This window comes from Chenopodium quinoa, unplaced genomic scaffold (assembly GCF_001683475.1).
Source record: "Chenopodium quinoa cultivar QQ74 unplaced genomic scaffold, ASM168347v1, whole genome shotgun sequence".
Classification (NCBI taxonomy): Eukaryota; Viridiplantae; Streptophyta; class Magnoliopsida; order Caryophyllales; family Amaranthaceae; genus Chenopodium; species Chenopodium quinoa.
Genome location: NW_018744041.1, coordinates 1,626,288 through 1,641,782, shown reverse-complemented (window position 1 = coordinate 1,641,782; position 15,495 = coordinate 1,626,288). Strand labels below are relative to the sequence as shown.

At 40.5% G+C, this 15,495-nt stretch overlaps 1 protein-coding gene across 1 annotated transcript; it reads right to left on the bottom strand.

Annotated features, from left to right (window-relative positions):
- Positions 1-233: 233 nt before the first annotated feature.
- On the bottom strand, positions 234-4,250 carry LOC110690486 (zinc finger protein CONSTANS-LIKE 15-like). Its single transcript, XM_021867334.1, has 4 exons — positions 2,784-4,250; positions 1,253-1,456; positions 730-992; positions 234-617 (listed from the first exon to the last, which is right to left on the bottom strand). Exons 1-4 carry the CDS (start codon positions 3,909-3,911, stop codon positions 515-517), a joined length of 1,698 nt encoding a protein of 565 aa, XP_021723026.1. The 5' UTR covers positions 3,912-4,250; the 3' UTR covers positions 234-514.
- Between the last annotated feature and the right edge of the window lie 11,245 nt (positions 4,251-15,495).

The following is a 15,495-nucleotide window of genomic DNA, read 5'->3' as shown; positions in this document are numbered from 1 at the left end:
CATCATATCTTTGTAATCAGCACACCCAGGCCAAAAAGCTATGCTGCTAAGACTCGACTGCAAATATCCAAGTTACCTGAAAAGTGAAAACTTGGACGCGCTATTGGCTTGGAAAGCAGCAAGCAAGTGTTTCAATAATGTATTCCATAGGATATCGCCCAAAAAAAATGTATTCCATAGGAACTTCCACTTCAAAGGAAAGCATTACTATGATCAAAATTTCATACAAGTCATTCAACAGAAGTTATTTTGTTTATTCAGATTCTACTGCTCTTAGTAAAGACTTTCTTTTCTTTATCATAGCTTCTTTTTTTTGTTTTTTTTTTTTTACAACTATTACATGGCCGGTATGGGAGTTACATGAACTAATAATCTCATCTGAAATGTCATCATTCTATGCTAGAAGCAACAATCGCATAGATAATGATGTAGTAGACAAAACTGATTTCAAAAATGGAAGAAAAAATAGATCTCCACAGCAAATTCAAACTATTTACACATTTTCGGACTTATTTTAACCGGATGGAGCACCATTGATCTTCACAAATCGTCCTTTCACTCTTTTTCGCGTATCAGCCCTTGCCTTCCTCGACTCATAACGTATTTGCTTCTCATATCTATTCATTCAGGAAAATCGAAACTATTAAAGGGATGCACAGACAGCCAGGCCAAATTAAATGTTTAAAGAACAAGAAAAGTAAACGAAGGGTAAACATGTACAAAGTGCACCTTCTTGTTTTCTTCTTCTCTTTGTAACGTTGCATGGCATTGCTTCTATTCTGTGCCAGCATTTCCATGTCAGCCTCTGTTCTGACTGTATTAAGTGCATTATCGCCTCCAAGAAATACAGATTCCTCCATAAATTGAATATCTGTGGAGCAAACACTTTTAGGTTGACCAAAAAATGAACCCGAAGATGGCCCTATGATAGGCATATTATTGCCCTCTGATGTTGCTGGACCCTGGCTTGCTGCTGAATTCTGCATGTTACTCTGTAGTGACAAATCACAGTTTCAGTAACATCACAATTAAACAATTAAGAGTATTATATAGCTAATTAATACAGATGGAAGAATCTCCTAAAACACTAACGAATGTAGGATCAAAAGGTAATAGATTAATCATATAAGAATTCCACAGAGAAGGATAATGTTTTTTATGAAAGCTGAATCAAATAAGTTTAAAAATGCAGTGACTTTGAAATGGCTATACAATGAACCTAATAACTGCAGTCCAGAAGGGGATGACTTACATTAAAAATTCGGATATCATCCGGAGTGGTGGAGCAATTCATGTCATACATGTCCCCTAAGATCTTTGAATTTGCCAAACCAGTATCTTGTAGAAGTGAGTTGTAGCTGTTGATCATAAATCCCACATCACTTTCACGGTAGCCACCATCTAATCTTCCAGATTCTTCCTGATCTCTCATCCTTCCTGAGTTGAAATCCCATATCTGCAAAGTGAAAATACACATGATTATTCATTTGAGCAATTGAGTAATGAAAAAACAATGTACTATTCACACTCATCAAGTTACCAAACAGAAGCGTAACACCAACACAACCAATAGAAATATCCTAAATACATTGGACCATAGCTACCAAAGATAATCGCATCCTCTAGGATTCCTGAGATGCGACTGATGATCAACAGCAAACCAAAGCTAATCAATGTATCAAACTCAATTTATATAGCAGGCAAACTGTGAACTTAAGTCTAATCACAAACAGCTACTATAATCTAATACTCGCGAAGGTGACAACATATTAAAGCTAATCAAACTTCATTTATTATAAATGGCACATTGTGAAATCTAACCACACCGGCACACCCCACTACTATACTCTAATACTTGCAAAGGCACACAACAAACTAAAGCTAATCAAACTCAATAAACTCCAAATATAACAGGCGCATTGTGAATTCTAATCACAAACAACTTAAACTCAACTATATAAATGGCACACTTGAAGTCTAATCACATAAAACTACTATACTCTGATACAAACAAAGGTGTACAACACATTAAATAATCAAACTCAATCTATGTAAATATCATATCATAAAATATAATCATAAATAACTACTATATATACTCTAATACCTACTTGGTCATCCCAATTCATTACTTTAACAAAGCGAGGAAGATAAAGGGGGCAACTTTCTAGTATGTATGTTCTTGGTATAACTTATAAAATCTCTCTTTGTTTACAGTTAAAGATGAATTCTTGAGTACTCGAAAATTACAGTTGAATGCTCAACCATTCCAAAAGAGAGGGGCAGGGGCCTCATACTACATATATATACTGAAATCTATTCACTCAACACACACACACACATACATACATACATACATACATACATACATACATACATACATACATACATACATACATACATACATACATACATACATACATACATACATACATACATACATACATACATACATAAATAACATCAAAAGGTCACAAATTAAGCTGAAATCGGAGCTCGATCTCATTAATAAACACATAAAAAACATCCTTACTAATTCAGGCAAGTTAACTCAACATAAAGTGTATTAATCCTACTTAATCAAGTCTATTCTTACTTAATCAGGTAAACCTATAAAGGTCAAAGATCATCCTTACTAATTCAGGTAACCATTCCAAATGAGGCAAACAGCACAATTCCTTAATGAATTGAATATACAATAACCAATCTAAAAAGTAAACCAAACTCAAATTTAAATTAGCCAAAAAAAAATCATAAAAAAATGAAAGTAATTAAAAACTAACCTGTGTAGTAGGATTGGTGGGACTAGCATCCCACATAACATTTCCAGCTGCTGGACCATCCACATTATTATTATTATTACTAATAAGATTAATATTTGTGTTCAAACCCATAAAAGATGAGAAATTAGCTTCTTCATCTTGCTGTTGTTGTTGCTGCTGACATTGAAATTGGCTTTGAATAAGATTATAATTACTAATACCTTCATCATTATTCGATAATCCTAAGATATAATCATCATTCGCAACCACAGCAGGAACAATAAGATTGTTATTGTTATTGGTATTATTATTGTTGTTGTTGTCAACATCTTCTTCAGCATCATCGCAAGACGAATCTCGACGACGTCGTTGAAGCAGCAAAAGCTGCATAATCAGCGCCTGTTGTTTCTTCGTATTAGAAGAATTCTTGATTAAGCCATCAACAAACCCTAAATCATGATTAGCATTATTATCATCAAACCCCCATGGAAAAGTCGGCCCCACATTGAGGTGGTTGTTGTGATGAGCTGGCACCATCAAATCCGACCATGGATCGTGAGTGACGTCACCCCCGTCGATGAAGAAAGCGAACAGATCATCATCATCTTCAACAACTGACTTCTTGTTGTTGTTGTTGTTGTTGTTGTTGTTGAGTTGTTTGTTAGTGTTGGAGATATCGAAGCCGAGGAAAGAAGAGAGGTCGGAGGCGGTTGGACAGCCGGAGAAGGCGTCGGTAGCGGCGGAGCGGTCGTGGTTGGCGGTGGATTGGTGGAGATCCCAGTCGCAATCCTGACAAAAGCAAAGGTTGTTGTGGGTGAAACATTTGACGGTAGCGGGTTGGGACCCACAACCGTCGCAAAGGAGGTTACGGACGTGTTTCTTAGAAAGAGTGTTGGCCGAGTGAACATGTTGGTCACATAATAAGCAAAGCTTGGCGGAGTCGGCGCGACAGTATAGAACTGCTGCTTGTTGGTTACAAAAATCACACAACTTATTATCACTACTATTATTATTATTACTTTTATTATCGTGGTTATAATTTGAAACATGATTTTGAGTTTGAGTTTGATTTTGAGTAGTTTTTGTATTTGTATCTACATTTAATATCTCCTCTTCTCCCACTAATCTTATTTTTAATGATGATCTCATTTTTATTTATTTTTAAGGGAGAGTTTGAAGAAATTTGGGTATGAAGAAGAGTAGGGAATATGAATGGAAGGGTGGGTTTTGTGGGAGGAGAGAAAAGGAGAGGGGATGGGAAAAAGGAAACGGGGGATAAATAAGAGAATTTTGAGGGAACCAAAATTAAAAAACAAAAAGTGAAGGGAAAAGAGTAAGTATCTAGTCTAGAAATAAATATCTAAAAATTTAAGTTTCTTACCTGTTTTTTTACAAAATGCAAATATTCCTTTCTTTGCGTATAAAAGCTTACCCTTTTTAAGGCTGAGGTGGATCATCGACTATGGATTGTGTTGTTATGTCAATGTCATACTATATAGTCATATGCCATTCCCATTCTATTGTGTGCTATATTCTCTTACACATAGGCCATGTTTGATAATTGGTTTTTTAATGGTTTTTTGGTTAGCTTTTGGCTTTTTAAGGTGGTCAAACAGTCAAAAAATGTGTTTGGTAATTGGCTTTTTAGTCAGCGAAAAAGCTGGCTTTTAAGCCAAAATGAAAAAGTTGTTTGAGTAGCTTTTTTGTTGGCCTTTGGCTTGTTGGCCCACAAATTATCTAACAAACAACCAACAATTAATTTACCAAACACTTTTATAAACAGCTAGCTTAAACAGCCAATTTCAAAAACCATTATAAACACCCTAACATTCCAGCTAGTCAAACAAGCCAAGTGAACCAGCCAACAACCATTTGCTAAGCAAGGCCATACATTGATACATATGTTGTACATGTTTGTTTATACTCTATTGGGAGGATCGGGAGAGGTTTATGCTATAAAAATAACGGTTTTTATTATGCATCAAGTAAATTGTGATTTCATACATGCATATAAATAAACAAAACTAATTGTGAGTTTGAATATACGGAGTATTATGTATGACATACTTGAATAGTTGGGTGCGTAGCAGATACCATGCTTAATATTTTTCTTGTTTCTTTAAATTTAAAACGTGAATTTTATGTTTGTTAATTTCATAACATTGATTATCAATACTCTTTTTCTTTCATTATATTTGTCTTTCTTGGAATATTTCATTTGAAGAGAAAAACTTATTAGCTTATATTATCGAAAAAATGGGTGAGTCGGACTCACAGTGAGTCCTATATATCTGACATTAATAATCTATCTAACATCAGATTATTAGATTATCAATGTCAGATATTAGATTATTAATGTCAAATATATTGGACTCACAGTGAGTCTGGTCTCACACAAAAGTTTCTCTTATATTATTCATTTATGTATTATCTTGTTTTATGTGTTTTAGTACATTTGTTTTTAAGAAAAATCATAATTCTAGTTATATGTAATTGAAGATATGTTGCTCATTAAAAGATGCATTGAACATGATGAATTTATAAATATTCATCAATTACTTATTTACTTATGTTTACTTTGATGAGACATGATAACAATTAGTACATGAACATTGTCTTTATATATGTATAAGCTGAGCAATTAGTACATAAACATTGTAAAAGACAAACTTGAGGAACTGACAATTTTATGTCGTTGTTGTACACTATGTATTATGTAATGTACTTTCACATGTTTTTTTTTCTTTTTTTGCAAGGTTTATTCTTAATTAAGAAGAATCAGGATGACTGACTCAACTTAAATACGTAGTAGAAGTTGTTGGTTGTGTATATAGTACTTCCTATATACATATACTTCCTCTGCTCTATTAATATTGCAACAAGGAGGAAATTACGCATCTTAAAACACATTTTATATGCTAAATATCTATAATTGTGTAAGAGTAAAAATTATAAAAAGTTGATATTGTGAAAGTATTTTATGAGACGAATCCAATAAGATCTCACTTGACTATATTTTGCTTAACGTATAACTCGTATTATATGGTCAAACAAGAGTGATGAATAGTGCAAAAAGTCCATTATTGCAATATTAATAGAACGGAGGAAGTATATAGGATAGTATGATAACAATTTGTTTAATATAATTAGTCCTCTGCTCCTCTGTATCCAAATTTATTACATTACTTTAGTTTGTGTATACATTTTCTACAGAATTAAAAGGTATAAAGTGCATATTATATACCGACTAAAATAGAAAGGAAAGGTGTTATAATGATGTGAGAGGCAAATAATATAAAGGAGGATTATAATTGTCCATAAGCTAGAGATTCATCTATATATCATACCAAGTATATAATTTTTTTGTTGTGTCAATTTCACAAGGCAACAATGATTAAATAGCAGGAGAAATATTTTGTTCAACTTATAGTTACATACTTCCACCGTTTTTAATAGTTGCAACACACACTTTTTCACGATAGTTAAAAAATGTAGGATTCACAATTCACAACGGAGTATAAAACACTTTAAAATGAAGTGAGTGGATGTTAGAAGTGTAATTTAGTGGGTCATGTGTTTTAAATAATTATAAGGGAAATAATACACATTTTCTCTAATATAACTTTCCATTTATTGTGTGTTGTAACTTGTAAGTATTGTGATATTTTTATTTAAGAAAAATGTTGCAAATATTAAAAAAACGGAGGAAGTATATAAAATGATATGGAGTGGTATTTTTACTAATCTAGCAAAATTATCAATGTCAAGTAGTTTTTTAAAAAGTGATACTTTTATCTACTGTATTTATAAAAATTTGAACACAATTCCTTCATTCACATTAGTACATTTCATTTGTTCAAAAAAAAAAAAAATACATTTCATTGATAATGGATATCATTGATAAGTGATAATAATAGTACTACATCAATTGTACTCTGTACCCTTTTTTTTGCCCCTAAGCCAGCTAAATAACTAGAAATAATTATCAACTTGACATTAAGTGATCCTAATACTGAGGAATATTGGTTGTACTATTCTTTCACTCACACTAATTAATTCCAAATTCTTGAGCAAATGATCTGATCCTAGTTTTTAGTCTGTGTAATCTTCTTCAGCTAGCTATTCACTTGCTTTTATTTTTCCTAATTTTAGAGATGATAATTTGACTAAATTTTCCCTTTTAATTGATATGTAGTTGAATGTGTAAATTTTTGAATTAAATATTAGAATTTATGATTATCAATAATTTTAATAAGAGCTTAAATAATGTAATATATATATACATATTCATTCTTTATATATTGCAACAGTTTTCTTTAGGAGAGTTTTACATTCATATAATCATATTCATTGCAAACAATTCTCTAATATCGATCATTTCTTCTCTTTTCAAATTCTTAACAATAGAGTATACGGATAACCACATGGATAAGATTGATCCATTATGTTTTCTTCCACCTTAGTGTCGAACACCAATTACAAAGTATCACAATAGATAATGTTTCGGGTGAAAACAATGGGACCTTGCCGAAGGTCCGCTGAAACGGAGAAGACTAGATTCGGTCCAAGTAATGTTGGGCCGAAGGTTTCCTGCACAGTAAACACACGTAAACTAGCCTCGGGGGTGTTGCCGAGGAAGGCCCCTCCGATGCTGAAGTCAGTACAATGTGTAGAAAGAGAACACTATGCAAGAGAATTTGTTGCTTGAGGCTTTGCTTGAATTAATGAGAATATATCAGAATCTATGAGAATGTATGAGAATGTAATATTGATGGCTTTTATACCTCTTCATACATGGAGAAGTTGGGCCTTAGCCCAATTGGCTTGCCTTGAGGGCTGATCTTTGACTTTAGCACAATTGGAGAGATGAACCTTGACCTTGGGCTTTTAATTGGATCATTTAATGCCTAAGCCCAATTGGACTAAATTGGACCCAAACAACTTGCCCCCCAGACCCGATTTGGAAGGATGACGGGTCGGGTTTGATTTAACCAAAAAAGGAGGGAAATGAATGATTTAATTAATCCAAAAATTTGAATTTAAACCGTAATCAATGAGATAACAACGGTTAAGGCGGATGATTGTGGAAGTTGGACGGATAATGGGCAGTTTAATCGCAAGGTCGTGTGTTTAACGGTTACTTAGTGGGGTATTTAAGAGAAATTGAAACGCGGACTCCCCGTATTCCCATTTCTGGAGATATAATCAGAGGCGCGTCATCTCTCCTCACTTATTCACCAACACAAACCCAGAATTCTCGAGAGAACCCAAGAACCCGCATCAAAACTTCGCAAATTCCCCGAGCATTAAGCTTAGAAACTGAGACTTGCCACTACGAACTCGTAAATCGGCAACTTTCGCTTCAGATTAAGGTAAATTCCTTTGATTTCAGTTTATTTTTCTTCGAATTCGAACTCCTTCCCTCTTTTTTCGAATTTTTTCTTCGAAATCATCAATGGCAAGAGGAGTTAGAGGTAGAGCCCGTGCTCCAAGAAGAGCAAGGCCAATTCCCGATCCTAGGAACAGGATTAGGACCTGGAATGGACAAAGAGCAGAGTCTGACCCTGCTGAAGGGATTAGGGCGACTCCAATTTCCTCGGCTCCTCCTCAGAGAACGGAGGGGCCGAGCGCTTCTGGACGGGACGATGAAGTTCCCGCTGTCCTTTGGGATATCCTCCCCGGGTTTTCAGAGTGGGAGAATGCCGAAGTAGCTTCGGCCATGATAAAGAACCGCCCCTACTCATGGTGGGTGGAGAATGCCGAACAATATCGGTTTTCCGAGCAAATTGAGTTGCATTACGGCATTTTTGAAGCTGATGGGTATTGGTGCCGAATGCCCGTGGCATCCGATAGAATCCATCGTCCACCCCCGGGGTATGTGGGGGTGTACACAAGACAGCTTCAGTATGGGCTGAGGTTCCCTTTGGACGTATTCGTCCGAGACTTGCTGATCCATTACAATATCTCCCTATGTCAGCTAACTCCCACCAACATCCGAAGGGTGATGACATACTTATGGGTCTGCAAGTTCTTCTAGTATGTGCCGAACCTGCACTGCTTCAAAAAGCTTCATCGGCTAGTGCCAAATATTCAAAATGGGCACGGAAGCCATGGTTCTGGGTGGTACCGGATTGAGTCTCGGCCCCAGTACCTAACCATGTGGCCGAACGACTCTTCAGACAAGGACTGGAGAGGTCAATGGATTTGGGTTAGGGCACCCACGGACCCGAGCCACCCTTGCGTCTTCAGCGCTCCCCGGTACCTTGCTGAGCCTGATCCCGACATGGGAAGTCTAGGTCCCCCCGCAGATAACGGGCCAGATCCGAACCTTGATCAACAGAACATCTTCGGCAAGCTGCCGAACCGGGGGGGCAGCGGCCGAATGCAGCATATCCCGGAGACTTGGCTCCCCGATACGCATTATGTTTTCCAAGAGAACATGCTAGCATCTGTTGGCCTCAGCCGAAAGTTTAAGGATGGTAAGCTTCTTCGGCTGGGGCCGAGGCTTTTTAATTATCTCTTTTTCTCCTCTCACTTCGCTTTTTTATGCTGTGCCAACCTAACTGAACTGACCTTTCCCCTTTTCTTTTTCAGAGCGGGACGAGACCAACGTCGGCATTAACTACGCTCGTCTTGGCGTCAACCGAGAACGAGTTGTAACTAATCGAGCCCCGTCTATCACTGAACCGAGGCATAGGGAAGTTCATCTAGACTCTTCCCACTTCCAAATTGAGGCTGTTGCTCTGTATCAGAGGCAGAAGCCTTGGTGGAAGAAGAGAGACCCCTGGTTTCAGCTGCTGGACGAAGAAGCTGAAGCTGCCCGTACGGCCGAAGAGGTTGCACGGGTTATCGAAGCTTGCGAAGGAGGAGAAGGGTCCTCCAGAGCTGATGAAGAAGAAGCTGCAGCTAGGGCAGCTGAAGAAGACGAGGCTTTGCTGAAGACCTCGGTGAGCTTTCAGACTTAACTTTGTCTCTTTTTTCTTTTTTTTTTTTGTACTCACATTCTTCCTCCCCCCTGTCTGTTACAGTCTGAAGAGAGTAACAGACACAGAGAAGGGAAATCCCCTGTTCGTCCCGAAGACCAGATACAAGAAGAGTCTTCAGACTCAGACATGGACGAGCAGCCGCTTCATAAAAGGCGCCGAAGAATGACCATCATCGGCCCGCATGACTTTCAGCGGAGGCCGATGACCATCGGCGTTGAAATAAGGGAACCCGAGGAAGGAAATGGATCGCCGAGGGTTCCCTGGCCACAACCTCAATCACCTCAAAAGACCCCTCCGCCACCTCCTGAGATGGAGGTGGATCAGAAAACTCCCGAGTCTAAGGGAGGGGTCCAAGAAGAAGTTCAGGAGAGTGCTGCTGAGCACAAGAATAAGGATGCCGTGATGCCCAGTGCTGAGGGTTTCACGGCAGACATTGCAAGAGAGGTTGAGGCTTTCGTCCTCACCCCTGAAGAAGAAGAGGTCATAATAATTGACTCTTCTGAGAAGGATGATGCTGAGCCATCCAAAGCTAAAGAAGCTCCGTCGTCATCCTTTCCTTCCTTCCAGACTCTGCAATCTGGAGAAATGGGTTTCTCGGCCCCCCGAATTCCAATCCCAGATCACATCTGGGACCTTATATGGGGTCAGAACCGAGAAGGTGCTGCAGCCTACTTCGGCGATTTTGCTGGCATGTCCGAAGTAGATAGGGCAAGAATCTGGTCGCTGAAGGCCACTGCTGGGATGGGCGAATCCAGCAGATCAGTTCCTGACCCAGCCAGGTCTAACCAACTGCTGATGATGCAGGTGATTTTCCTTGCATTTATTTCCTCTAAAATTCAGCTCTATTTTTATTTTTTTTAACTTGTGCTCTTGTTTTCAGTTCGTGCACAATCAGACTCTCACTGTAGAGCTGATAGATACCCTACAAGATAGGGTAGACGCTGCCGAGCACGACAAGAAGGTAGCCGAAGAGGAGTTAAAGCTTGCTAAGATGAAGCAAGCAGCAGCTGAAGAGAAGCAGCAGAAGGGTGAGGAATACGAGAAAAAGGCTGCTGAAGCCTTCAGAACTTTCTGCGACGCTATGGAGAAGGAAGTTTTTCCTCCAGTGATGGAAGGGAAAAAATTCCTCCAAGAGCACATGGGAGTGGACGTCTCCAAATTCAAGGCTGCCACTGAGAGCCGAATCCAGGAAGGAGTTGCTGCACAAGCTGAAGTGCAGCAACGGCTAGAAGCTCTTGAAGCCAGCAGAATGGCTGCTGAAGAGCTGATCCAAGCCAGGGATGTCCAACTCTCAAAGGCTGCTGCTGCTGCTGAAGCTCAGAGAGCTAAGCTCCAAGAGGCTGAGGATCAGCTGATGGCCAAAAAGGAAGAAGCGGACCAGGCTCAGACAGAGGCTTCCCAAGTTCAGCAGAAGCTGAATGAGCTGAAAGGTTCCTCCTTCAAGCTCGCCGATGAGCTGAAGAAATCCAAGGAAGACTTGGAGGATACCCAGAAGAAGTTGGCTGATGCTGAGGCTCTACTCAAAGTCCGTGTCTATACCCAGGAAGAATATGAAATGGGTTTCAGAAACGGGTTCAGAGTGTGCCGAAGAGTCTGCCTTCATGCTGAGCCGAAGCTGGACTGGTCCAAATGTGCTGAATGGGTCCAGAATCCCGAAGACCCTCATATGAAGTATGCAACTCCAATCGAAGCTGAAATTCTTAAGGCTGAGGAAGCCGAAGAAGAAGCTGAGAGAATGGAGTTGGAGGCTGAACAGAGGGAAAGGGAGGCTCGGCAGAGTGCAAAGCCTGCCTCTTCTGCTGCTGGGGCTGACACCATCATGGGGCTCAACAATGTTGACCAGTCTGATCCTCGGGCTGAAGCATAGGAACTCGGGCAGTCGTCTTCAGAATCTTGCGGTTCATCATGCGCTCAACTTTAGACTTGCCGCTTTCTGAATTTTTTGCCTTGTTTTTTGCTTCAGCTTGCCTTGTCGTACAACAGTTTAATTTTTTGCTTCTGTACGTATTTCGGCAGCTGTTATTTTCCGCTTGTGGGCGGCTGCCGATACAGTTTATTTGAACTTGCAGCTCAATTTCTGAGCATAAATTATTAATTTGATGTTCTTTTCTTCAGCTGCTTTGTTTTTGGATGCTTTACTGTTTCTTCAATTCTGCTGAACATAAACTTGCACTGGTAGTGCTTTTTGCCCCCCCAGAAATTGAAGTATGGCTTCAGCTGAATAAACAATTTCTTTATTTCTTCAAAATGGGTATTCGAAACACAGGGCCAACTGAAGGCAATGCTTCGGATAACGCCTTTGGAGAACAAATCTTACTGAAGCTTGACTTCAGTTGAAAGACTAGAGTTCTTTAAAAAATGGATATCCGAAACACAGGGCCAACTGAAGGCAATGTTTCGGATAATAGCTTTCTGGGATACAAGGCTCAGTTAAGGCAATATCCCAGAATTGTCCATGGACTCATGTCTTTGGAGAACAAGTCTTACTGAAGTTGGACTTCAGCTGAAAGACTAGTGTTCTTTAAAAAGACGGATATCCGAAACACAGGGCCAACTGAAGGCAATGTTTCGGATAATGGCTTTCTGGGATACAAGGCTTAGTTAAGGCAATATCCCAGAATTTTCCATGGACTCATGTCTTTGGAGAACAAGTCTTACTGAAGTTGGACTTCAGCTGAAAGACCAGTGTTCTTTAAAAAGACGAGTTTTGTCAGCAATCCAATCTGAAACCCAGTTACCCGAAGGCGAAGGTTTCAGACGAGGCTGAATAAACAATTTTCAACTGTTGCTGTTATCCTTGATTTTCTGTCTATCATTGAAAAATGGATATCCGAGACACAGGGCCAACTGAAGGCAATGTTTCGGATAATGGCTTTCTGGGATACAAGGCTCAGTTAAGGCAATATCCCAGAATTGTCCATGGACTCATGCCTTTGGAGAACAAGTCTTACTAAAGTTTGACTTCGGCTGAAAGACCAGTGTTCTTTAAAAAGACGAGTTTTGTCAGCAATCTGAAACCCAGTTACCCGAAGGCGAAGGTTTCAGACGAGGCTGAATAAAAAACCCTTAAAGAGTAAATAGAACCAAGAAAACTTTGAAAGGATAAAAAGTTGCAAATATTTATATAAATGGCGGCTCCAAGGCCTTTCATTAATTCAAAATGTACTTACAAAGATTGTTTTGCCCCGAAGGGTTTACACATGATATTTTTTTCAGTACATCAGCGTTCCAGTGATTTTTCAACTTAGTTCCATCCAACTGCCGAAGTCGGTATGTCCCAGGCTGAAGCTCATCACAGATTTCATAAGGTCCCTCCCATGCAGCTGAGAGTTTCCCATGGATTCGGCCTTTCTGAACTGCAGCAGCATTCCGAAGGACAAGGTCTCCAATTCTAAGAGGCCTTGCATGGACCCTTCGGTTATAAAATTTGCTGATTCTCTGCTTATAAGCGGCCATTCTGTCTCGGGCTGAGTCTCTTACTTCGTCGAGGAAATCGAGAGATTCCCTCATCAGTTGCTCATTCTCAGCCGAGAAGTGGTGCACTCGTAGGCTCTCAGAGCCAATTTCCACTGGAAGGACGACTTTGGCACCATACACCAGTTCAAAAGGTGAATAGCCCGTTGCCTCTTTTTCAGTTGTCCGAAGGGACCAAAGGGTTCCAGGGAGCTCTTCCAGCCACTTGGACTTTTGATCTTTCACCCTCTTCTTGAGGGCATTTAAGATCTGTTTATTTGCAGCTTCGGCTTGTCCGTTACTTTGCGGGTGGCATACCGCTGAATATGCCAGTTTGATGCCGAACTGATCTGTATACCGCTTCAGCGGTAAGTTATCAAATTGCCTCCCATGATCGAAGACAAATACTCTCGGGATGCCAAATCGAGTGATGATATTCTGCCAGATAAATTTTTTGACAGTTTGCTCTGTAATGTTCGAGGCTGCTTCGGTCTCGATCCATTTACTGAAGTAGTCAACTCCAACTATCAGCCACCATCAGCGCAGTACTGCTGAAGGAAGAAAGTAAAAGTCAGAAACCGATCTACTTTGTCAGTCATACACTGACGGATGCCGAGACTCGCTACCCTCTACTTTTTCAGTAGTCAATCCCCCTTTTGCTGACTATGAACCCAAGGAATTTCCCTGACTTCACGCCGAAGACACACTTCTTCGGATTCAGCTTCATTTGATGCTTTCTTAAGGTGGCGAAAGTTTCAGCCAGGTCCTTAACATGGTCCTCAGGTTTTTTGCTTTTGACGATCGAATCGTCGACATAGACTTCCATGTTTCGGCCCTTTTGATCGGCAAAAACTTGATCCACCAGCCTTTGATAGGTTGCCCCCGCATTTTTCAATCCGAAGGGCATCATTTTGTAATTGTACACCCCAGAGTTCGTGACGAATGCTGTCTTTGCTCGATCGTCGGGGTGCATGAAGATCTGATGATACCCCGAGAATGCGTCCATGAAACTAAGCAAGGCATGGCCACTTGTCGAATCGACTAGCTGATCGATCCTCGGCAAGGGATAGAAATCCTTCGGACAAGCCTTATTTAGGTCCGTGAAGTCAACGCACATCCTCCAGGTACCATTTGCCTTCTGAACCATCACCACATTTGCCAGCCATTCTGGATATTGGCAAGGCTCGATGAAGCCTGCCTCCAGCAATTTTTTGACCTCGGCTGCGATGTCTCGGTTCTTATTAGCGGAGTAATTCCGCTTCTTTTGCTTAATTGGTCGACACGTTGGGTCAACATTAAGCTTATCCCGGGCATATCAGTTGCCGAGAAAGCAAACACATCTTTGTTGTCCCGAAGGAGCTGAATAAGTTCACAACGGGTGTTCGGATCAAGGTCCATCCCGATTGTTACACATTTCTCAACGTCTCCTTCGGCCAACTCAACTGTTTCAGTCTGTTGGTCCATGTCCATTGTTGATGGACTGGACTCTTCATAATTTGGCCTGCTGCCTATGTCAGCAGGTGTCCCAGTCTTTTTGTTCTTCGGCTGGCTCTCTGAGTCTTGCTGTTCAGCTGAAGAGCTAGCCTTTTCCCTTTCGGGCCTTTTACCTCTAGGTTCAGATCCTTGAGCCGAAACACTTAGGCCTTTCGGCTTTTTGGTGCTTGGCTCTCTTTCTTTTTCTTTCTCCCCCCCATCCTTGTCGTCATCTGGGCGACTAGTGGATGGCTTGAGGTAGTTGCACCTTCGGGCGTCCTTTTGGTTGCCCTGTATCCTTTCGGGGAAGCCGGCGTCTGAGATGTAAATCATCAGCTGATGATAAGTTGAGACGACCCCTTGGATCTCATGAATTATGGGTCTCCCCAAAATCACGTTGTACACTGAAGGAGCGTCAATGACCAAAAATTCAATCATGACGTTCCTGGCTGCCTCATCGCAGCCGATGGTGATAGGAAGTGTCACCTTCCCATCTGGATAAGTTGAAGCCCCGTTGAACCCGGATACCGGGTAGGGTACCGGCGTAAGGTGCTTGGGCTTCAGCTTAATTTGATTGTAGGCCTTTCGGAACAGAATGTTTGCTCCGCTGCCACCGTCAACAAGGACCTTACTGACGTCGTGGTTGGCCACCGTGGCGATGATCACCAACGGAGCCTTGTGAGGGAACGTTATCCCCCGGCAGTCGGCGGCTGTGAACGTCATGTTCGGCACCGGCGATTGGGGAGACTGAATGTCAGCGTTGTTCACCTGGTGAGTCAAAGCTCTAAGGTGTCGCTTGTGCTCCCTCCGAGAGTATATTC